The sequence below is a fragment of the Sminthopsis crassicaudata genome, chromosome 1 (assembly GCF_048593235.1).
Source record: "Sminthopsis crassicaudata isolate SCR6 chromosome 1, ASM4859323v1, whole genome shotgun sequence".
Classification (NCBI taxonomy): Eukaryota; Metazoa; Chordata; class Mammalia; order Dasyuromorphia; family Dasyuridae; genus Sminthopsis; species Sminthopsis crassicaudata.
Genome location: NC_133617.1, coordinates 115,219,455 through 115,243,248, shown reverse-complemented (window position 1 = coordinate 115,243,248; position 23,794 = coordinate 115,219,455). Strand labels below are relative to the sequence as shown.

The following is a 23,794-nucleotide window of genomic DNA, read 5'->3' as shown; positions in this document are numbered from 1 at the left end:
TCCCTTAGAATAGACATGCCCATAGAATAGACCCCCTCATTGGGGTAGGGAGAGGGTTCTCAATCCAGTTCTTAGAGTTTCATTTTCATTGGGTTTAATTTTTGTAAATGCAAACATTTGAATGGGTAGCCACAAGGTAAAAAGGCATTTCCTTTCTCATAAGACTGCCATTTGTGATCACGGCAGTTCAGGACAAATCCAATTCATTTTCTCAAGCTGTTTTTCTGGTTTCATTTTTTTTTTCTCTCTTTAGGAGAGCTGAGATGTCAGGTCAGCTTCATTTCAATGGTTTTCCTTTGGGTTCTCATACTGTAATTTTTGGGTTCAGACTAGCAATTCAGCTAGTGCTGGAAACCTCACAAATGAAAACTAACCTATGCTGATTAGGGCTATGAGCTCATGAGAGTGTTTACCGAGCCTGATCCTTTGGGTGTACAAAATGCAAAACTTCGGAAACTTAAAATATATAGCTCCATTTATTAATGGCGGAGTTTGTTTGTTTAAATACAGTTCTTGAATAATTCATTTGGGGAGTACAAATGGAAGCACAAACCAAGCTTTTTATGTTGTGGACATTTGCTATAATTCAGTCATTCTTTCCTAATGTTTAGAGAAGCAATTTGTCACAGTAAGTAGAATGCTGGACTTGGAGTTAGGAAGACTGAGATTCTGATACTACATTGAGTAATTCTGATAAGATTCTAGGCATTATGACTTAATTTCTCTGAGACTTAGTTATTTCATCTGCAAAGTAGGGATAATAATATCACTATCAAAGTCTCTCTTAAAAATTTTAGAATTAATTGTATGACATGGGGAATACTGGCACAAGACTTCACACATGGCATGCCTTCATCAGAGAAGGTGATGTGGACTAGGAGCAAAGGAGAAATGAATTAGCTCAGAAGAAACATGAGATGTGCCAAGTTAGAGAATCCACCCCAAATATTAATAGGAACTATTTGTGACTGATCTGTGGCAGAACATTCGGAGCTCCTGATCAGCCAATCAGATATAGTAATTTCACTTTAACATAGTGATGTCATTTTGGTCCTCTTTGAAAACAAAGGATAACAAAGAACCAATTCAGAGGGCTGATATTGCAATCATGTGTTAAGAGATTGCATTGTGTGATGCAAGATCAAATGGGATAAAGTATATTAAATGACTCACAAACTACAAAGCAGTATAAAAATGACGCTTTTCCCACCATCACCATCACCATGAAAATCATTACCATCATTCTGAGAGACAATCCTAAAAGACTGGACTTGAGTCAAAATCAAAAAGATATAAAAAAATTTGTTAAAAGATAGCAAAGGATATAGATTGAAGTCCTACTTTCCACTTACTAGATATATAATATTGGGTTAGTTAGTAACCACTTATTAAGTGTTTTCCAGAGCCAGACACTGGGCTAAGTGTTGGGTATAAAAAGGGGAAGGAGAGGCCAAAACAATTTCAACCCCAGAAGGGTTCCCAATCTAATGGAAGAGACATATATGTAACTAGGTACATAAAAGATCTGCACAGAATAGATGAAATACATCTCTCAACCTCTCAGAGCCTCCATTTCCTCTCCTGTACAATGCAGGTAATATTCAGAGTTGATTCAATGAGGTAGCTTAGGCAAAAGACATCTGAAAATAATTAAAAGCTATATAAAACCTAAAGAATCTTTCATGGATGGCAAGTTGTCTTTTGCAGAGTTATGAGGTGGCATTTATGTTAGTCAAAGATCCACACCCACTGCCCCAACATGCTTTTGTACTCACATTGCAGCTCTCCTCATTGTCAGACCGGTGAGGAAGAATGAAGGAGAACACTGACAGGGGGCCATCACACTTGTCAGCAGGTTGAGTGAAATCAAGGCAGCTTGTAATGATGCTGTAGTAATGAGTGGGAATTGGAATGGAGCTTCCTTCAACATGTCTGGTAGAAGAAGAAAAAAATTAATGACATGTAGTCTTCCTTCTTTAACAACAGCCTAGACATTAAGATTGACTCCCATACATGGCAAAATAATTTCTCATTTGCTGACAAGAGAGCTGGTTAAAATATACTCATCTGGTTGTCCCACAAGCCTAGGGCTCTGTTCCTCCTCTTCTGCCTCCTAGATTCAAGTTTCAGCTAATAATCCTACCTTTTACAAAAAGCTTTTCTTAATTCTACTTAATGCTAATACCTTGCCTCTGTTTATTATGGCCAATTTGTATTGTCTATAATTTATTTGTACATAATTGCTTGAATATGAAGTCCCTATTAGACTGTTAATTCCTTAAAAAAAAAAAAAAAAAAAAAAAAAAAGAATCATTTGCCTTTCTATCTCCAGCACTTGGAACCATGTCTGCATATTGTAGGTATTTAAAAAATGTTAGTTGTCTAAATGATTGCTTTAAAACTCTCTGGTAGCTTGCACTAACGTCTCTCTCTTGCCTTATTTCTCATCACACACACCCCCATCCCCTACTCTACATTCTAGGGAAACTAAACAACTCGCTTTTCTCCAAACTCCCTGTTCCATTTCCTTACTCTGCACACTTGTCTAAGTTGTGTCCCACGATTAAAACACATTAGAAGGGTCCTCATCTCCACCTCTCAGAATCTTGATCAGCTTTGAAGGTTCAACTCAGGAATCACCTCTTTGATCTTCCAGCTATTCTCTCTCTCTCCTCAAATTATCTTATACATAATTCCCTGTACTCATATCAAATTCCCCCAAAGCAGAATTGCCTTCCTTGAGAGTCGATTTGTTATTGTCTAGTCCTTTAAAAAATGTTTGATTAATTAAATTATCCAGAGAATGGAAGAGAAAAGGGACAAGAGGTATGTTAAATAGAGAGGGAAGGAAAGAACAAATCCCTTAGGTTGATGCTAGCTGAAACCTATGGTAGTTAGGGAGGGAGGGGAAGGTGATAAGCATTTATATAGCTTTCAAAATGGGTCAATCATTGTGCTAAGTACTTTACAAATATTTTCATTTGATAGCCCAATGAGGTAGGTATTTTTATTAGTTAGTTAGCTTACTCATTTGCATGATTTCCTTTATGGTCTACTGTGTATTTACTGACTTACTGGAGAAAACATATGTTCACCCCCTTCCTTTCAAAAGAAATGGACAAACATATTGCATTGGCAGAACCTGTGATACATGGATTCATGTGTTCTCTTTGAAAGTCCTAAAACAATCCAAATGTCCTCAAAACTGGATCTAATTGATTTGCACTACAATGTTCTATAATAGTGAAAACATTAAATATAGATTCTCAGGACCTGGGTTACTACTGGCTTCTGGTTTGAGCAATTCATTGGTTCTCAAATCAAGAAATAAAGGACAGCATGTGGTTTTCTGTGGAAAGAACACAGACTCTGGAATCAAGAAGATCTGTGTTCAACTCCTTCCTCCACCACTGACTACCTATGTGGATTTGGATAAGTCTCGATCTCTATGAACCTCAGTTTTCTCAACTATTACAAAAGGGGGTTGAATTAAATAGCTTCTGAAGTTCCTTTCTGCTCTAGACCTGAGCATCCTATGATAAAAGTCCCCAGTTTCCTTTAAATCCTAATCAAAATATCATCTTTCACTTGAATCCTTTTCTGAATCATCTTAATTCTAATGCCTTTCTCCTGTAATTATTTTCTATTTATATTTTATTTGTTTTGCTTTGTTTATATTTGGATATGCTGTCACCTTCCCTCCTTATTCCCATTAGATTAGTTGTAAGCTCTTTTGCATCTTTTTGTATCCCCAATGCTTAGCACAGTGTCTATCATATAGTAGATATATTATCTTTATTATTATAGTATATTTATACTATATTATTATATTATATTTATTAATTGTTTGATTAAAATCTTGTAAGAGAAACACTTGCATAAATTAACAATTCCTTATCAGTTATCTTATTATCTTAACTGTGGTCCAGGGATTTAACTAATATAAGAAACTGGGCACTAAATCTCTAGTTAAAAAGGTTCACATAACTCATATAAAGCCTGGGCCCCATGCCTTACCCCATTTTTTTCTTTTTTTTCTTGCTCCATACTTCCTTACTTGCTACAAAGTAACTAGTATACTAAACTATACTATGATGGTATATAAATCTTTATAAAACTGTCTATTCTACTAGGCATAATGGTGCACATCCATAAATAGTCCTTGCTACTGGAGAGGCTCTGATTGATAGATTGCTTGAGCTGAGGAGTACTAATCTTCATTCATGCAACAGGGTAAGTAGATTGGATATTCATACCAAGTCTGACATCTATATGGAAGCATCTGGGGATAGGCAGACGCCAGGCTGCCTAAAGAGGGCCAAACCAAACTAGGTCAGCCACAAAGCAGGTTAGAGCTCTCATGTCAATCAATAAAAGGATCAGGTTCAGGGGCTGCTGAACTTGAAATTCAGGTAGGATAGGGACCCGTCTTCCCAAATTGTCAATTTCCCCAATTTTGCTATTTAAAAAATAACTAATACAAAAAGGATAGCAATAAGGTCAAAGAAAAAAAAGAACAGCTTTTCAAATTTCACAAGTCTTTTTTATGAGATAAATGATTGACTTTAAATTAAATCAGTGATAATGATTGGGAGTTGAAAGAGATTATGGAGATCAACTAAATCAGTCCTCTTATCTGACACATGAGGAAACTGAGGCCGGGAGAGTCTGAATAATTCACCCAAAGTCACACAAGTAGCAAAAAGCTGTGTGAGAACTTGTATCTAATGTCCTCTGACTCCAAATCCAGTGTTCTTTCCACAATACCACCCTCTCATTACCTTAATTATAGTTCAGAACTTAATGTTGGTAGAACTTAGGAATCTCTAAGTTAGAAAGGACTTCTAGTCCAAACTATACTGAAAGGCAAGTGGTCATCTAATTCTTTGCATAAGATTTCTATTGAGTGAGAATCTACTACTTTTCCCAGTACTTTCTATTTTACTTTTAGATACATATGTCAGGAAATTTTTTTTTCTTATATTGTCTTTTATAAGACTTCCTTTGTATAAATTCAATTTATTACTCAAGTCCTACTCTTTGGACCAAGCCAATACTTCAGTGGAGTTACTCTCAGAGCTGTGGACAATGCACAAACTGTAACCCAGGCCTGCTTTCTCATACTATAAAATTCTTGTTTCTGTTTTACATAAGGTCCTTCATAAAAGCCTAGTCAAAACTGAAAGCCTTTTTTTCTTCAGGCCTTTAGTATTTCATATCTATTTGGGTAGCACTCAGGCCGTCCACCCTTGACTCTCTTTACATGATCAGGTTGTATTACTGATAGAATACATCATGAACTTCTGTCATATTATACTCTAGAACTTAGAACACTTTTTCTATCCATCTCTGCCTGTTGGTGTTGTCTCAGCTTAATTAACACTTATTCTTTAAAGACCCACTCACCTGCTACCTTTTCCATACAGCCTTCCTTTCTACACCTCTGTAAATAGTAGTCTATCCCATCTGTTCCATTATCACTTATTATTTATAATTAACATAACCTATAAGTAATATATGTTTATTAATAACTATGCATTTATGTTTCAATTTGTAGCATATCTACTTCTCATTTCTTTTACTAGATCATAAACTTCTTGAAAGCAGGATCTTATTTTGTCCATCGTTATGTCTTTCCTAACACATTAGCCTACTATATTATATGTCTTTATATGCTTGTTGAACAAGCATGTCTTTATATGTTTGTTGAACCAATATTTGAATCAAAGGAAATTAAAAGCTGTAAACTAATAAGCAAAAGATCCCAGAGGGAAGGATTTTAAGAACACTTCTCTTCTTATTACCCAAATATTTGAGAGATAACCTTTAATAACTCTATGGAAATTTAATTTTAAAATGTTTTGAGTCAAATGTTAATGTAAATTAATTTGAATAATTAAGTATAATGTAAATAAAATTTAAAAATTAAAAGTGAGTATTAAAATTAGCCAAATAATTACAATAAAACTTGTTAATAAGTTTAATAATGAATTAACATAAATTTAATGCTAAAATTTGACTTACTGTTTGATTTTATCTTGTGTATCATGTAAACCATCATAGTCATAGTCAAAAATGGGTCCACTGATGACATTGACTCCATTCCTTTCAGTTGCATATCTTTTCACCAAAACCCTTTGGAAATAATTCCAGATTCCTGTACAAAGAAACAATCTTGAATAAGCAAAACTTCTACTTTAACTGAATGCTGAAAATATATTTCTCTGAGCTCAAGATCACTGACTTAAAATTCTAGCTCAAATTCATTTTCTTTCAATAGCTCAGAATTTACCATATCTGAAACTCACTATCTCTTTAATTCTACTTGTTAGAATTGCTTTCTTTAAATAAGAGCCCATGTAATTTCTGCATGATGTTTTTCCTGACTTCCTCCCTGTACTCCAGTTGTTCATAGTCTCTTTCTTTAGGACCCCAGAGGAGATCATTTGGGACAAGAGGAGAAATAAGACATTGAGCTATATTATGAAGGAGAAGACATGACTATCTTCCACTATCCTTATGAACTATTTAGATGATGCAGGTTCACTGGAAAGAGGTTTTACTCCTTCCCAACTTTATTTATTTGCTTTCAACAGAAATCTAAACCACAGGATGGAGCTTTGAGAACAGAGGACGAATAGCATGTATAAGAGGAAAAGAGGTATATCATTTGTTTATGAACTACTATAATTCCTTTGGTTTTATATGTTTTATATATACATTTTCATTGGTGAAAGGAGAAAATATTGTCCTGGATCCAACACATAAGGTGAATCTGAGTTCTTGTACAGGATCTTAGAACACTTTTACTCACATATGTGGAGACCTACACATGAGCCACCTGAATCATAATTTAAAAATTTTAGAAAAAACTGGAGGGATGAGTGCAAAATAATCAAAGAAATAGGATTTAAGGAGCTGCCAAGAATGACTAACTCATGTGTGCCTGGGTTACTGAGCCCCAAGTTATAAATATTTTGTATTTCCTTATCTGTATACATAGATAGTTCTCATTTTATATAAGTGGGCCATTATATATACATCCTTATAAGGTAAATTTGCTCTTGGATTAAAAGAAGGGAGAGAGGAATGAATGAAAGTAGAAAGGAGTCCATCCAGGAGATTGTTGTATACTTTAACAACAACTCATGAATCTCTTTTTCCTATCAAAGGACCAACAAAAACTGTGATGGGAAGGAAGATAAACATTTTTAATTTCTCTTTTGGAAGAGAGACAGATACAAATAAAGAGGTTAAAATCATTGTTTTAAAAATTAAGAGCAGGAAAGAGAAAATTATTTAATACAATGTACTCATTCTTCAGTCAAGAGAAGAGGTGAGAAAAAAAAGAAAAGAAAGAGGCAGAAGGAAAGAAAAAGAGAGGCAGGTGTAAAGAAAGGGAGGTGTCAATAGATTCTGAAGTTTTAGGCAAAAAACTAGTTTCTACTTTCCCATTCAATGAAGAAATGGGTTTCATTTCTCATTTGTCTCATTTATATTCCTTTGAAAAACTAATTAGTTGGTTAACCATTAGTCAGAGCTCTCTATCTGCTCTTTATACCTTCAAAGGCTCCACTGCAAATGGAATAGACATAATAGTCCTCCAAAAGAGAAAACATTCTCTAAGTTATAAGAGCAGTAACCAGAGAACCAGGAGAAATCAGCCTAAGGTTATATTTACCATATACTTTCTATCATTTAAGAGAATGCAATCCTCATATAAAGAAAAAGAAGATGGGAAGAGGAAGACCAAATGCTAATCTAAGCAGAAGGCAGTGAGTGTGGCGGGGTGGAGAGGAACAAGGAAAACCAACACAATGAGAACACTCAAAAGGCCAAAGACCACAGCAATGTGGCATGTGAACAGACCATTCCACTTCTGGGGGAGGAACAGTGAGACCTCTGTCCGAGGTCTGTTGCAATGCCAACATCAGGATGGTACTGTGTGTTTCCTTTATTACTGCTTAGACAAAAATGTGTCAATAAAGAACAAAGATCTCTAGCAAACCCTGATATAAGGAAATCAAATAAAGTCACACAATAAAATAAAATTTGCAAAGACTATATTGATATGGCCTCCTGGAATGCTCAAATTGTAGCTGAGAATGACCCAGGAACCTAGTTTTTTTGTATGTATGTATATACATATGTATATGTATATGTATAATACAAATGCTAATTCATCATACACATGTGAATTTGTATATACATGTATATATATGTATATATGAACTTCTCATATGCATGTATAAAGATCTCTTTGAACTTTTATATATCATTCTCCCAGTGCCAAAGTGAATAAGACACTTTTCTTATATTGAGATGACCTTCCATTTCTCATTTCTAAAAAAAAAAAAAAAAAAGGGATTATCTAATATCCTTTCCAGATATGTTACCCTTTCCAAATATTTCTCCTTCCTATACAATTATGTTCCAATTTAGCTATACTATTCTGGAAATACACACTGAGCCTCCCTGCTTCCAGGGCTTTATTCACAACATTCCCTCTAGTTAAAAATGCTCTCATAATCGTCACTGTGTTTTAAAAATCTCTCCATTTTCCAGTGCCTGGCTCAGATGCTATTTGCCCTTAAAAAGTTTTTGCAAAGATCCAAAACAGATTATAAAATTGTCCCTCATTCAAACTCCATAAAGGCTTTGTTCATGCCTCTCTTGGGGCACTTAATTATAGCAGAAGTTGATTTGCTCACTTCCTTAAACCCAATCATCAAATTGTACAGTCATTGAACTCTGATACTACATTCTATTCACCTCTGATCTCACCTCAGAACAGTAACAATGCTTTGAATATCATTTGGACTCAATAGATATTTATTAAATGAATTGATTTACAAATAAATTTAGCATAATTATGGAAAAGAGTGTTCTAGTTGATCATGGAACCATAACATACATGGATTACTAATTTTTAAATTATCAATAAACAATCAGATATATGCTACTAAAACTGTACTGAAAATAAATTAATCATCTTTTAGTGGTTTGGAAGACAAACAACATGCTAAAAATAACACATAAGAGGTTCTTAGTAAATTATTGATGAATTATATTTTGTTGTTGAATACCATTTATCATTGGACTGGTAAAGCACAAAAGTGCTGATTATCAGAACCCTGGACAACCACTCTTGGCAATATGTCCAAACAGAAAAAAGGCAAGCATTAAATATAGAGAGATTTATATGTATTTGTGTATACATAGATGTGTATACTATATCTATACATATATATATATTACTATATATCTATTTTCCTATTGTATATAAAAGACATTGATAAATATGAAGGCTTATAGAAAGAGGTCCAGAACAAAAGCTTTTTGAGAGTAAGGAATATAAGAGAGGGGCAGGGAATCTAGACCTAAGATTCCATTGACACTGGAGCTCTAAGAAAATTCCCTCTCTCAATGCAAATTTATAACTTTCTTAGGGAGTTGCCTAAGAATTAGGAAATTAAATGACTTGGTCTAGATCACACAGTTATTATGTGTCAGCACAGAACTTGTTCCTGACTCTGAAGTCAGATCTATATTTTGTCATGCTGCCTTTTCTTACAGATAAGAGGTCAAAATATATGAACAAGTGGTCATTAAAAGAAATAATGCAAACAAACAGCTATATGAAGATGACACAAATGACTAAACATAAGAGACAAGAAAAATAAAACAATTCTGAAGTTTCATCTCACACTTGGCAAATGAGGAAAGAGCATAAAAGATATTAATAGCCAATGTTGGAAAGATAGACATACTAATAGACTGTTTAAAGAGCTATAAATGGCTCCAATTGCTGTGCAAGAGAATTTAAAACAATTCTAGAAAAAGTAACTAAACTGTTCATATACTTCAACTCAGCAAAACTACTACTGGTTATATACAGCTACAGGGCTTTTTGTAGCAAAACTAAACCAAACTAAACTAAAAACAAACAAAACCCAAGAAACAAAATGGGAGCTCATCAGTACAGGAAAGACTGCATAAGTTGTTGCATATAAATATAAGCAGACCATTATTGCATCCTAAGAAATAATAAATGAGAAAAACAATAGAGCATGGGAAGATTTGTATGAATGGATGTAGTGTATCAAGCAGAACCAAGAGAATAACATCCACAATGACTCTAAGTTAAGGAAAACATGAGATGTCAGAACTTGGATCAATGTCATGATCAATGTTCTTTCTACAAGACTGATGAAATATACTTTCTCTTGGTAGAAAGGCAATGGACTACATGTGCAAAATAAAACATACTTATTTGACATGGTCAATGTGTCCATATGTTTTGTTTAACTGTACTTCTTTGTTACAAGGAAGGGTTTTTGAAGTTCACAATGGAAATTAATGGAGTGGAAAAAGGGAAGAAGACATTAAAACATTTTATTTTAAAAGGAGATTTGTCCCTACTCTGTCACTTGGCAGTTAGGCAGCCTAAGGTAAGGTACTTAACTGCTCTAAACTTCAGTTTCTTCATCAATAAAATAAAAATCATTATGGCTGCCTACCTACTCTGGTAGATTGTTATAAAGATTGAGACAAGGAGATTACTTCAAATAATTTGAAATCTATAAAGCATTGTCAATGTCATCAAAATTAAATAAGAATGTTAAAAAAGCAAATAGTAAATGCATAAGTTTATCTTCACAACTGCTTAGGCTATATATACTTACTCTGGAAGGCAGGATACATTGGGATCATGTTAGTTACGAGGAAGGCATCATATTTAGATTCTGTAGAAGAGCTCAGATCTAAAAATTATAAATGAAAACAATGTAGTGTTAATTACTTAGACCTTATCAATTGTCAATTGTGTCAGATTCTCTGACAGGTCTTGTAAATGACTACTCCTAAAGATTACTTGAGCAAATCCATTTTTCCCCTCTTCCCATTACCTCTTCCTCTCATATTCATATTCCTCCTTTCTCTTACTCCCTCAACTACAAGTACATGAATGTGTCTATAAACATTCACATGTACAGGCATAGACATACACATATATATCCCCCTTCTTCCTTCTTCTCTCCCTTCATGTTTTATGGAAAATAGTAAATAGTCTAAAGAGAAATAAAGATAGATAGACAGACAGACAGACAAACAGATAGATAGATAGATAGATAGATAGATAGATAGATAGATAGATGATAGATAGATAGATAAGTCAATACATAAATAGGTAAGTAGGTAGGTAGGTAGGTAGATAGATACTTAGGCAGACAGACAGATAGACATAGATATAGATACAGTATATGAGAGTTCTTGCTAATATTATTCATTTCCTTTCACTAGAGGCTTCTCCATGTTCAAGTCCTTGATTGCTAGAAAAATCTGAGTCATACTATCTGTTCATCTACCTCCAGATTCCCTTTCTCTAATCATGTTTCTCTATTTCTTTCATGGAAATATCACAAGATACTCTGTCAAGAGCTTTGCTGAAATGTAATTACAACATGCCTATGTCATTCCTACTTTTGGAGTCTGAAGAACTAAATTCAAATATTGCCTCAGCTTCTTACAGGTTATCTGTGAAAGCTGGTGAGTCACTGGCCCACTCGAAGCCTCAGTTTCCTCACCTATCCTGTGAGGAGGTTGGACTAGGTAACCTCTAAGGGCCCTTCTAGTTGAATCTACAGTTAATCAAGAACTGCTAGCTTTGACACATCAAAAATCTAGGACCCAACATTATCCAGCCATCTGATGACCAAACAACTTACAGGGAGGGAAGAGAAATCCATAGGAGATCTGTTTATCATTTTTGTAAGCCAAGCAGTTCTGACTGTAACTTGGAGAAATGCGAACATCTGGTCGTACACAATTGGTCAAGTGCTCAGGAATGCTAGAGACTTCAGCCTGCAGCAAAAGATAAATGAACACCATGATTCAAAGTAAAAAAAAAAAAAAAAAGACATTGACATTAGCATGAAAAAGAGGCTATGCCATCTGAACCTTCTGAACCTAGAGAGAGGACTGTAGGGACTGAATGTGGATCATAACATAGTATTTTCAATCTTTTTGTTGTTGTTTGCTTGCATTTTATTTTCTTTATCATTTTTTTCCATTTTGATCTGATTTTTCCTGTTCAGCATGATAATTATGGAAATATATATAGAAGAATTATACATATTTAACATATATTGGATTACTTGTTGTCTAGGGGAGGGATGGAGGGAAGAAAGGCAAAAAAATTTGGAACACAAAATTTTGCAAGGGTGAATACTGAAAATTATCTATGCATATGTTTTGAAAATAAAAAGCTTTAATAATAAAAAAGAAAAAAGATGCTATGATTGTCTTTGTTCATAATCAAAGAAAAGAAAATAGGAAGAAAGGCTCTTACCTTACCTCACCGGTTTCCTAAAAGGGACATGATTCTAGCAATGGTAGCAAATATTTTGTACATGAACATGCATTATAGGTGAACTTAAAAATTGAGTTTCTAGCAGTGGGGAAAAATTGCTTTTTGAGTCATTACAAGAATATACAGGTAATCCTAACTAGAAGATCTGTAAGCATTTTGGGGCCTTCCTTAGTTTTCTGATATGTAAAAACAATGGGTTAAGCAAGGTAGCAAGGAATACTTGGTTTCAAGGACTTCCTCAGATACTTACCTGTATAATCCTGGCACTTTGACTCTCTAAGTCTTCATTTCCTTACCTTTAAATAGGAGTAATAATAATACCTGCCTCATAGAGTTGTCATAAGAATCAAATGGGATAAAGTATAAAGCAATTTGCAAAAAAAAAGTAAAACATCACATAAATATTAGCTATTACTAATATCATTAATATTATAAGTCTAGAGATGGAAGGGACTTCAGAGTCATCTGGTAGAAGACTCATTTTACAAGTAAGGAACCTGAGACCCAGGAAGATTAAGCAATTAAGCATCAGAAGTAAAATTTGAATCCACACCTTTGATTTCATAGTTGGTGTTCACCCAGTTCTAAATCTCATGACTATAGGCAATATACTATAATAGAAAAAGAACCGGCTTTAAAGCTAGGGAAACTGTTTTTAAATCTCACCTTTGATATTTATATATAGTCCCTATATTACTTCTTCTTCCTGGTCTTCAGTTTCCTTAATTGTAAAATTAGAAGGTTAGACCTGATGATATCTGAGGTCTTTCCAGCTTTACATGTAATATTACTATTCCCTCTCTCTGTTCCTCAGGTCCCTTCTCCAGACACTGAAGACAAAGAGAGTTGCCCTGTGTAATTTAGGGGTGGAAAATGTCCAGCCTGTGGGTCACATGAGGTCCATGAAACCATTTGCTAAGGTAACCATAGATGATGATGATCTGAAAGCTAGGTACAACAATCTTCCCATTGCTTGAGTTCTATAAACTGATTATTTTGTATAGCTTCTGAATGATGTTATAAATATTCAAATAACACTTGGCACAAAAAAAAGTTCCTTACCCCTATTTCTTGGGGCACTCATCTTCTACTCTAGCAAGCTTCTGCTATCTTTTGTGATGACAAAGATCCTATGAATAACAAATTTCCTATTCATGGTCCTCATCACTTTATACCTAGTTAACTTCCAGGAGTGGGATTTTTCTCATTGAGAAAAGTTAAAGTCTTATCTAAACACAATTTAAGTAAGCCACAGTATTTATCTTTCTATTAATACAAAGAATATGATATAATAATAAATACTGGAGAACCCAATTTCTCTTAATGACCTGTTTGGAAACAGTGTAGGATGTCCACAAAGGCATTAGGAGTGTTTCACTATAGCCGCTTTCGAAATCATGGTGATACAAGATATTATATCTAGTCCGATAAAGTACTGCAGGTCGACCATAAAGGAGATGTCTCTCTAGGAAAGGAAAAAAAGAATGAACTTCATTAAAGACAGTTTAGATTGTATAGGTGATTTGGAAAAGATATTGGAAGAGGGCCAAGTTGTCCAAAATTTTCTCACTTTAGTAATAATATAGCGCCTTCCCCTTAATTTAATCAAGTTAGTATCTAATCCTCTTTGTGGTTTATCTGATCACCTTGGAAGAATAGTGTTTTTTATTTTTCAACAAAAAGTTATATTAACATTGAGCTTTTTTATGTGCAAAGCTTTTTCACATACATTGTCTTATTTGATTCAAGTCTTCTCCAAAAATCAAAATAAGTGTTTTTACAATTTTAATAATTTCTTTATGTTGTTATTTTAATTTTGGATCTTTTAATCTTAAATTTTAAAGCTGATATCAAGGGTGAAAAAGCCCTGTAGCCATTTCTGGAATGATGACTAGACAAGAGATAAATAATAGTCCTATTTTGATGTCACTTTATCCAAACCTTTATTACTGCCATCTAATGTCCTCTAAAACTTTCTAACCACTTCCTCAGTAATTATAGTACAAAGGCCATATTCTTCCATCTATCCAAACCCATGCTCTCATTCTAAACCCCTGCAATATTCACAATAATTATTTTTCACACACCCTGGACCACTTTAACTCTCAAGGGTTGTCTCCATTCCATAAGAGTTATCATACTAAGACTTTATCAACACATGAAACTATTTTATCTCCAAGATTATGAGCTCTGAACTCTCCTCTCTCTGGGTCACAGTCTTCTATTTTTCTACTTTTCCTGTTTCTTCCCTCCTCCTCAGCCAACTCAATGAATTCTTGGTACAATCCAATTCACCCAATTTATAACCTGTAGTTTGATCACAGTTTTCTCTATTCAAACTTCCTTTGTATGCACTCTAAGTCACAACACTAAACCCTCAAATCTCTTTGCCCCTTATCTTGAAAGGGATAATAGAGAAAAGGAAAGGTTTGGGTTTTTTTTTTTTCTTTTTTAAGCAATCCATTTACCTTATTAAGTGCTTCCTATATGCCAAATACTGTGCCAAAAGATAAGGGTTAAAGACAATAATAAAACATCGGCTATTCTCAAGAAGCTTCCTTTAGAATGGGTGAGGCAACAATACACATAGTTTATCTCCTCATAATGCTACTCCTAACCCTCTAACAAATAGCTTATATCTAACATATTGCTTTTCCATTCCTATTCCTTTTTTTTTTTTTTTTTTTTTTAAATTTATTTATTTATTTATTTTTATTTTATTTTATAATTATAACATTTTTTGACAGTACATATGCATGGGTAATTTTTTACAACATTATCCCTTGCACTTACTTCTATTCAGATTTTTTCCCTTCCTCCCCCAAGCCCCTCCCCCAGATGGCAAGCAGTCTTATATATGTTAAATATATTACAGTATAATTTAGATACAATATATGTGTGTAGAACCGAATTTTTTGTTGCACAGGAAGAATTGGATTCAGAAGGTAAAAATAACAGTTTACATTCATTTCCCATTGTTCCTTTTCTGGATGTAGCTGGTTCTTTCCATCATTAATCAATTGGAATTGGATTAGCTCTTCTCTATGTTGAAGAAATCCACTTCCATCAGCATACATCCTCGTACAGTATCATTGTTGAAGTGTATAATGATCTTCTGGTTCTGCTCGTTTCACTCAGCATCAGTTGATGTAAGTCTCTCCAAGCCTCTCTATATTTCTCCTGTTGGTCATTTCTTATAGAACAATTCCATTCCTATTCCTAACAGACTCAGCAATTCTGGAGAAAACCACCAGGATGATTTATTCCAATAAAAATTCAACCAGGTTTTCATTCTTAAATATCAGTTCTTTAATCATCTCTGATAGTCTTCCTGTCCTATAGCAGTTCTAAACTTTATCTTGTCCTTAAGCCCTAAAACTAATCCCCATATCTATCAGAATATATTTTATACACATATTGTGTATTTTAAAATATCCACTAGGATTTCTTTTCAGCTCCCCTCCTCCAACTTCAAAGCCTCCTTAGGTCTACTCTTCATCTCTCTAATAATAACTAACATTTATATAGTACTTACTAAGTGCAATTATTAATTCATTTGATCTTCATAATAACCCTGAAAGAAGGTAGATATTAATTGACCAGGGTCATACAGTTACTAAGTTTCTAAAGTCAGATTTTAACTAAGGTAGTCACAATGCTCTATTAATAGCACTATCTACCTTCAAAAATCTCTCTCCTGAAAAAGATGAAATAAGCCTCTTTCTTATCAAGGCTACTCCATTCCCTTCCATGAACCTTGCTTTATCATTCATTCATTTTCCTTTTTTTTCCCTCATGGCCCTCTCAAAAAGTGCCTTTTCCTTTGTCATCTTAACCTCCATTTCTCCAAATTCTCTCTCTTTCCTTCAAGAATAGGCTCAAATACAATTTTCTACATTAGTGACAGTGAACTCAAATAGAAATCAAGGCCACTAAGTCATTCATAAAATCACATATTAACATTTTCTATATTATCTTGTATTTTTTATTTTGTTAAATATTGGTTTTGTTTTGGTTTGAGCTATACTGAGGAGTAGAATTATAATGCAGCCTTCCTGTGTTGACAACTTTATTCTACATGAATAGCTAGCACCCTCTTTCCTCAAACTAATTCATTTTATGTATGTATGTATTATATACATATCATTATGTATATAGCACATATTAGACACTATGTGGTACAGTGGATAGAATACTAGGCTTGGAATCAGGAAGACTACAAATGAATTCAAATTAGTCTTCAATATTAACTGTGTGACTGTAGGCAAGTCACTTAACCCCATTTGCCTAAATTTCCTTATCTGTAAAACAAGCTGGAGAAGGAAATGGCAAACTACTCCAATATCTTTGCCAAGCAGAGCCCAAATGGATCATAAAAAATTGGGCACAGCAAAACAACAGAAACAAAATATTATTAAGTGATCAATACATTCCTGTTAAATGACTGGTTTAAAGGGCCTCTCCATTTCTAAATTTTTAGGATAAGTAGTCTATACTACCTACCCCTACCTCCTCTAGCCTTTTAATTCTTAAGCACCTTTAATATGGGTTCTGTAACTAACATTCCACTGACACTGTTTTCAAACTAGCTATGTCTCTAAAATGTTAAATCTAAGGTCAAGTCCTTAACCTTTTTTACAGCAATTTGATGGTTCTGATCACCTGTACTTTCTAGATGGGCTCTTCTATGGCACTGTGCTCTCCTAGTTCTCCTTATTTTTTTATTGTTCCTTCTGGATATTCTTCAATACAGCTTCTTCCTCTTTGGACCTACATCTCCCCAAGGTCCTTTTATTACTCTCTCTAAAGACCTCATCTATTCCTAAAGTTTAAAATATTATCTGTCTGAAAATAATTGCAAATTTTTTATTTCCATGTCTGACTTTTCCCCAAAACTCAAATTTTACTTCTTCAACTACCTTTGGGCACTTCCCCTTAATGTTCCACTAGTATTTGTCTTAATATGTTAAAAACTGAATTCATTCCCCACCCACACATCCCCAACCTCAAAAAACTTATGCTTTCCTCCTTTCTTTTGCTAGTATGAATATCTTCGTAGTCAACCAGACTCTAAACAAAAGAGTCATTCTTCCTCTTCCATCTTCTTCAAGCTCCACATATAACCAGTGGATAAATCCTGCTCAGGCTACCTGAACAATTTTTCTCAAATATTCCTCCTCCTCTATATTTATAAGCCTATCAACTCATCACTATTCACTTAAATCATTGCAGTATTAATTGATAGGTCTTAACTTACCTTTTCTAATTCATACTTCATACCATTAATAAAATAATGCATCAAAGCAAAGGTCTAATTATGTTAGTCCCTGCTCCAAATCTTTACTGGCTCCCTAGTAAGTGTAAGAAAAACTAAATTCCTTACCTTGTAGTCAAGGTCCTCCCACAGCAGTAGAACAATTCCCAGTAACCTACCTTTCCAACCTAATTTCCCATTCCTTCCTCCCATTCTATATTCCATTCAATAATTAGCTGATCCTTGAGTCTTACACAGACTGTCCTTTGTTCATTCACCTTCTCTTCACGACAACACATTCTCCTCCATATTTCTGATTCTTGAAAGCCCTCTCATCCTTTAAGACTTAGATAAGATTCCAACTCCTCAAAGATTTCTCTAATTCCCTTTGCTATAAGTGATCTATCCTTTCTCAAATTTCTTTTGTATACTTTACTTAGATCTTACCTTCAAAACATTTCATTCTACCTTGTATCCTATGAATTTAAAATAGAAAATATTTGGAACAGACTTTGCAAACCTTAAAATGTTATGCAAATGTAAATATGAGCTATTTAATTTTTATATTACTTAACAATCAAATAAGATAATATATGAAAAGCACTTTGTAGATCTTAAAAAGCCGTATGGATGCCAGCTTTGTTATTGTTATTATTGTATCATATCTCCCTCTATTAAACTATAAGCTCATCAAGGCAGGTATTGTCATTTTTCATGTTTGTATGTGAGGCACCTATTATAATGCCTTAGACCTAGTAGGTGCTTCATAGATGCTTGTTGATTTGAATTTACTTATTTAAATTGGGCCCCATATGAAATTAATCAAATGAAGTGATCAAATGAACCAATGATTTAATCAAGTGGAAGGCTCTCTGTTGATCATTATTTGCAAATTGCAATTCCAATATGCATTATTTGAGCATTAAAGAAAGTAGTGATGAGAATTTAAAGTAAGCAGCTTTATCACATGAAGAAAAGAAATCTCCTCAGGTAAGACATTAAACAAACATGTATAAATAAAATAAGTGAAACTTTAAAGGGTCATTCCTTCCAGTGATGGGGGAAGGAGGGAAGGATGACATTTTGAATTTCAATTTTTAAGAATTTATATCAAGGTTCCCAAATGTTGCCTCAAGACAAATATAGGGAGTACCATTTTCCTGGGGAAGAAGCTCAAGATCTTTCACATTAAATAAAAAGAAGAGAACTTCAGTTCTTAAAACTTTCTCAGGCAGTTATCAGAAGTGGCAGGAACTTTATAGACTTATTTTGGAAAATCCAAAGACTGAGCTGTCTTCTAGAAAAATGGCACTTGGTAACCTGAAGGCAAAATATTTTGCGCCTGAAGCTTGGATAATTAAAGGTCACCCAAATGATAATCAAATTATCTTTATTTTGTTAAGGAAAAAAAAATATTGGCAACCACTTATTCAATTCTTTATACATGTTGTTTTAATTGGAGTGTTACCATTCTATGCAAATAACCAAGAAGACCCTTTGGAATATACTTTGGAAGATCCCCCCAAGTAGAACCATGATTTGAGGCAAAAGGACCCACCCTGCTGTCACAAATTTCCCATGGATATTTTGGGGCTCTCTAAGTCATAATAAGAGGCATAAGCCTCATTTCATGCATTACACTTGGGAGATCAAAGAAGGATTTGTAGCCAAGGGAGATATCATTGGGGGGAGGGGGAGAAGAAGCCACCAAATCAGAGCCGTCATACTTGGGGAACAGGCGAGCCAACCCAGACCTTCCTTCAAAACTCAAACCAAACCTTTTCTAGGCTCAAAAATTCCATTAACGTTTTCCTTGTTTTCATTTTTGCTGCCTCTGAATTTTCTGGTTTCAGCTGGAAGCAGAAGCATCAAAATTCTATGAGAGGCTATTCTCATTATTTGTTCAACTTTAAGTGCTTACCAAACACATTCCTCAGAAATTTGAATACAAACCCATTATTCCGAATCTATTCCACTGGGGAAGCAAAGGATTAGCAGCTGTTTCTCATTGTAAATCCTAATCCTGCACTCATTACAGCAAACATTTAACTATCAATTTAGAGTGTTTATTGATTATACAGTTGGAATATTTCCTTTCCCCCTCTACTCCCCCCTACCCCCATCTCCATCTCAGTTCTGACTATTCCTAAATAGGAACCTTCTTTCTTTCACTCCAAGGCAGGGAAATTTGATGGCTGCCCCAAATTCATTACTGGTTTGTTCCAACCTTTAACACACACATCCCCACACACACACACACACACACACACACACACACACACACACACACACACACACTCACACTCACACTCACACTCACACTCACTCTCTCTCTCTCTCTCTCTCCCCCCCCCCCCAACTGCCCTCTTTCAAAATCTTATTCAACATTTTCCTCCTCTAGACAGCCTTCACAGATTAAAGCCACTTTCTCTGCTCATTTCTCTTAGTCTTAATGTCTTAAATTTTGTTCTGTTTCAAATAACATTTATTTAACTAGTATTTGTTTGAACAATAAATATTTGCAAGGCATTATGCTAGCCTGTGGGGTAATACACAAGAACTAGTCCCTGCTTTCTAGGAGTTTACAATCTAGTAGATTGCATATGTAGTCTCCCTAACTAGATTTTAAACTCTTCAGAAAGACCCAAATCCTATTTCATTGTGTTTTATATCTATCCAGAGATTATTCAAGAAATGGGGCCAATGGGGGAAGGGAAGAGAGGGGGTACAGACATTTATTGGGATAAGTCTTATCTACATTTCCCATTTAATCTAAATTTCATTTTCCACCTGTCTGCATTTACACAATCCATCACTAGGTTTGAAATAGAATTCTTTTTCTCTACCTCTCAAAATCCTCATCTTCCATCAAGGCTCAAATCAAGTATTTCCCAATTCACAAATTTTTCCCTTAACTTCTAAGGTTAATGGGATCATAGACTTGGAATTGTAAAGGCCCATCTAACTTAATCCTTCCTTTTTTCAGATTAGGGAAGGGGGGCTGTGATTTTGTAAAGGTCATATTGGTAGCAAATGAGATGCTGGATTTAAACATAGGCTTTCTGTCTCTAAACCCAATCCTTATTCCACTGTACACTATTGATGTTCTCTCTGCGTGTTTCTGTTTCTCTCTGTGTGTCTCTGTGTTTTTTCCTCCCTTCCTTCCTCTCTTCCTCCCCATCCCTCTTCTCCCCTCTTCTCTCCCACACCTCTCCCTCTCCCTCTCTCCCTCTCCCCCCCCTCTCTTTTCCCCTCCCCTCATAGAAGCTATATACAGACATTTCTTCCATTTTTGTCTTTTTATCCCTAAACACAGTGTCTCACACTTCACAGTGTCAAGTGGAATCCAATCAACAAGGAGCATAGTCTCCAACAGATTCTCAAAGCATCAGGGATATCCAACTTTTGAAAGCAATTTCCCTACCTAAATAGACACAGATCCACAGTACAAGGTAGATCTGCCTGAATCATGATGGTTTGGCTCATAAATTTCAATTGTTCATTTTTTCCTTGTAAAAACATTCACCTGAAGTCTTTGCTGAGATAGAAAGATCTGGATTGAAAGCATAGCAAGGTCTCAGAAACTCAGCCTAACTTCCTTACAAAACTATGTGAAAGCCACACAATTTTATTTCTGTGTAGGAAACACTGCCTTCTGTCCTAAAGAAGTCATATAAGCCTCTGTATTATAGATCACAGTATTTTGGCATAGAAGCTTTTGTTTCACAATGGTTAAAGCTAGAGATGATGGTGTCACTACTTTTTCAGTGTGCTATGGCCTTATTTCTTCTTCAAATTATCCTTTTCTTCTCTTCCCAGTCTGTTACCACCCATTAGAATACCAGACAGAGGCTTTCCTCCACTTCCCAGGTCAGTGTTTACAGTGGCTTTTTGGACTCTCTGATGTAAGCCAGGGTTCTCCTCCATATGCCACACTTGGCAGGACATTTGTAGCCAGTCTTTTTAAGTGTTGTGGTCCAATTCTTTTTTAAAGACTTCCAAAGTCTGGTCATCCAAATTTGAATTCTATTTCTTTTCCCTCCTCAGTTTCCTGATTCAGATTCCCACGGATTAGCTGGCCGACTTTTCAACCACAAGAAAATCTTTCCTCTTTCCCTTTTCCTTAAGTCTTTGCTCTCACAATAAGATGTCCTTGAAAACTCTTAATAGAATCTTAACTGGAGAACCCACTGTATTATAAACTAAATTTCTCTTGCTTTCCCTCATGTATTCCCATTTGCACACTGATTCTTTCTGTCCAGTTTCTTTCAGACAAATCAAACTTTTATCTAGAAAAAAAAAAAAACTTTTTTTTTAATACTTTCTATTTGTAAGAGTACCCTTCACAAAATTTCAGACTTGGAGGCAATCTAGTTCCACCCATATGTAAACAAGAATTCCCTTTACAAGATGCTACACAAGTAGTAATACAGCCTTTGTTTGCAGACCTCAAGGAACAGAGAACTTACTACCTTTGAAAACAATCTATTCCACTTTGGGGCAGTTTTAATGGTTGGGATATTTTTTCCTTAAATCAAATCTAATTTGCTTCTCTCCAACTTTCACTCATTGCTTGTAGCTGTTGGAAAGAAAATCATCTAATCTTATTTCTGCAGGAGACTCCTTTAAGTACTGAAAGAAAATTAACCCTAACATAGTGAAGATATCTATACCTAGTTGTTTCTCTTCTCCAAGCCTAAGCATCCCCATGTATATCAACTGATTCCTTTATGGCATAGTTTCCATGTCTCTAACCATTCTGATGGTCCTTTCTGCATAAGCCACAGTTTATCAATAACTCCCCTAAAATGTGCTACTCAATACTTACCATTATGTTCCAGATATGATCTGAATATGTACAATGTACAATGGCTGCATTTTCTTCAAACTAGATGCAATGATTATATTAATACAGTCTAAAATGACAATTGTTTTGGTTACTATGTCAGTGTTGATCTATTGAACTCATACACCACTAAAACCCCCAGGTCTTTGTCATTAAAACTACTGTGTTAGCCATGCTTCCTCATATCCTGTACTTAAAAGAATTGGATTTTTTTTTAAGAAATCTATCTACAAGAAATAGAATTCAAATTTGGATGACCAGACTTTGGAAGTCTTTAAAAAAGAATTGGACCACAACACTTAAAAAGACTGGCTACAAAAAGTAACACTTTTTGTTACTACTAAATTTCATCTTATAAGGGGTTTTGTGGTATATAGGTGTAAGTGGACAAGTATCTATGCTATAATTACTTATTGGGAATATTATAGGAAAGATTCTCAAATAAGAACTGGTTAGGGAAAGCAGAAGAAAGGAAAAAAGAGGTGGAAAATGCAGAGTCAGTCCACTTTATCATGACCTCTACTAGATTTGTAATCTGTTTATTGAATTTATCATCTACTTCCTCCTTCTGTCCTCCTCATCTCTAGGATATTTTATTTACATTATTATTTGTGTATCTCCCTCCCCAAATGTTCAACACCATGCTTCCCCATTCAGTTCATGAATTTCCTTGCATGAGTTGATTTTCTTGATTTGGTGCTTCTCTTCCATCATTTTTAGTTAGCCTGTTCCTTTGAAATAAGGGATTCATCTCTATAGAAATGTTACAATATGAGTCATAGTGATATATATGTATATATATATATATATATATGTATGTATATATAATATCTAATATCCCCTTTCATTGATGTAGATTGGTACTTTCTCTGAAACATAGTTTTGGAGAATTTCTTGTGACACTGAGAAGTTAAATCACTTTCCCAGAGTCACATAAGACAATATATGTCAGAAGCAGGGTTTGAATTCAGATCTTGAGTCCCAGGCATGCTTTCTACATATATGTCACACTATGTCACATATGTCATGTATAGAGACATATGTCTCTATAATAAACATAATTTCAAATATTTAGTGATCCTTCCTATCCCCTCCTCTTTTGTATCATGTTCTTCTTCATTTATGATACAAGGATTTAAGTTAAGATTTTCCTTTGGTGATGAATCTTTTTCTACAGCCAAGTATCTCTAGCATATAGGCTGCACATTCTGCTTTAACAAATTGTATCTCTCTTTTAAATCATTCAAGAACATACTGTTGTGGTTCCATGATCTATTGGGAATATAGTGTGCTTTGTCTCATCAGATGTTGATTTTTTCTTCTT

General features: G+C 34.6%; 1 protein-coding gene and 1 long non-coding RNA gene across 7 annotated transcripts in view; one reads left to right on the top strand and one right to left on the bottom strand.

Annotated features, from left to right (window-relative positions):
* The window catches only part of ENPP2 (ectonucleotide pyrophosphatase/phosphodiesterase 2), a 174,273-nt gene that overhangs the window by 5,749 nt on the left and 144,730 nt on the right, over positions 1 to 23,794 (bottom strand). For 3 of the 6 annotated variants that reach the window (XM_074266551.1, XM_074266550.1, XM_074266554.1), the window contains 6 exons: positions 19,403 to 19,477; positions 13,699 to 13,835; positions 11,727 to 11,862; positions 10,686 to 10,763; positions 6,025 to 6,157; positions 1,776 to 1,932 (listed from right to left, as the gene is read on the bottom strand). In XM_074266551.1, coding sequence (XP_074122652.1) covers positions 1,776 to 1,932; positions 6,025 to 6,157; positions 10,686 to 10,763; positions 11,727 to 11,862; positions 13,699 to 13,835; positions 19,403 to 19,477 — 716 coding nt within the window. The remainder of the gene's footprint in view (positions 1 to 1,775; positions 1,933 to 6,024; positions 6,158 to 10,685; positions 10,764 to 11,726; positions 11,863 to 13,698; positions 13,836 to 19,402; positions 19,478 to 23,794) is intronic. The other 3 variants (XM_074266553.1, XM_074266552.1, XM_074266555.1) reach the window with 1 other exon arrangement.
* Positions 4,148 to 7,788, top strand: LOC141542112 (uncharacterized). The gene is made up of 3 exons (XR_012482118.1): positions 4,148 to 4,233; positions 6,597 to 6,661; positions 7,704 to 7,788. It is a non-coding gene; the product is annotated as an uncharacterized LOC141542112 (long non-coding RNA).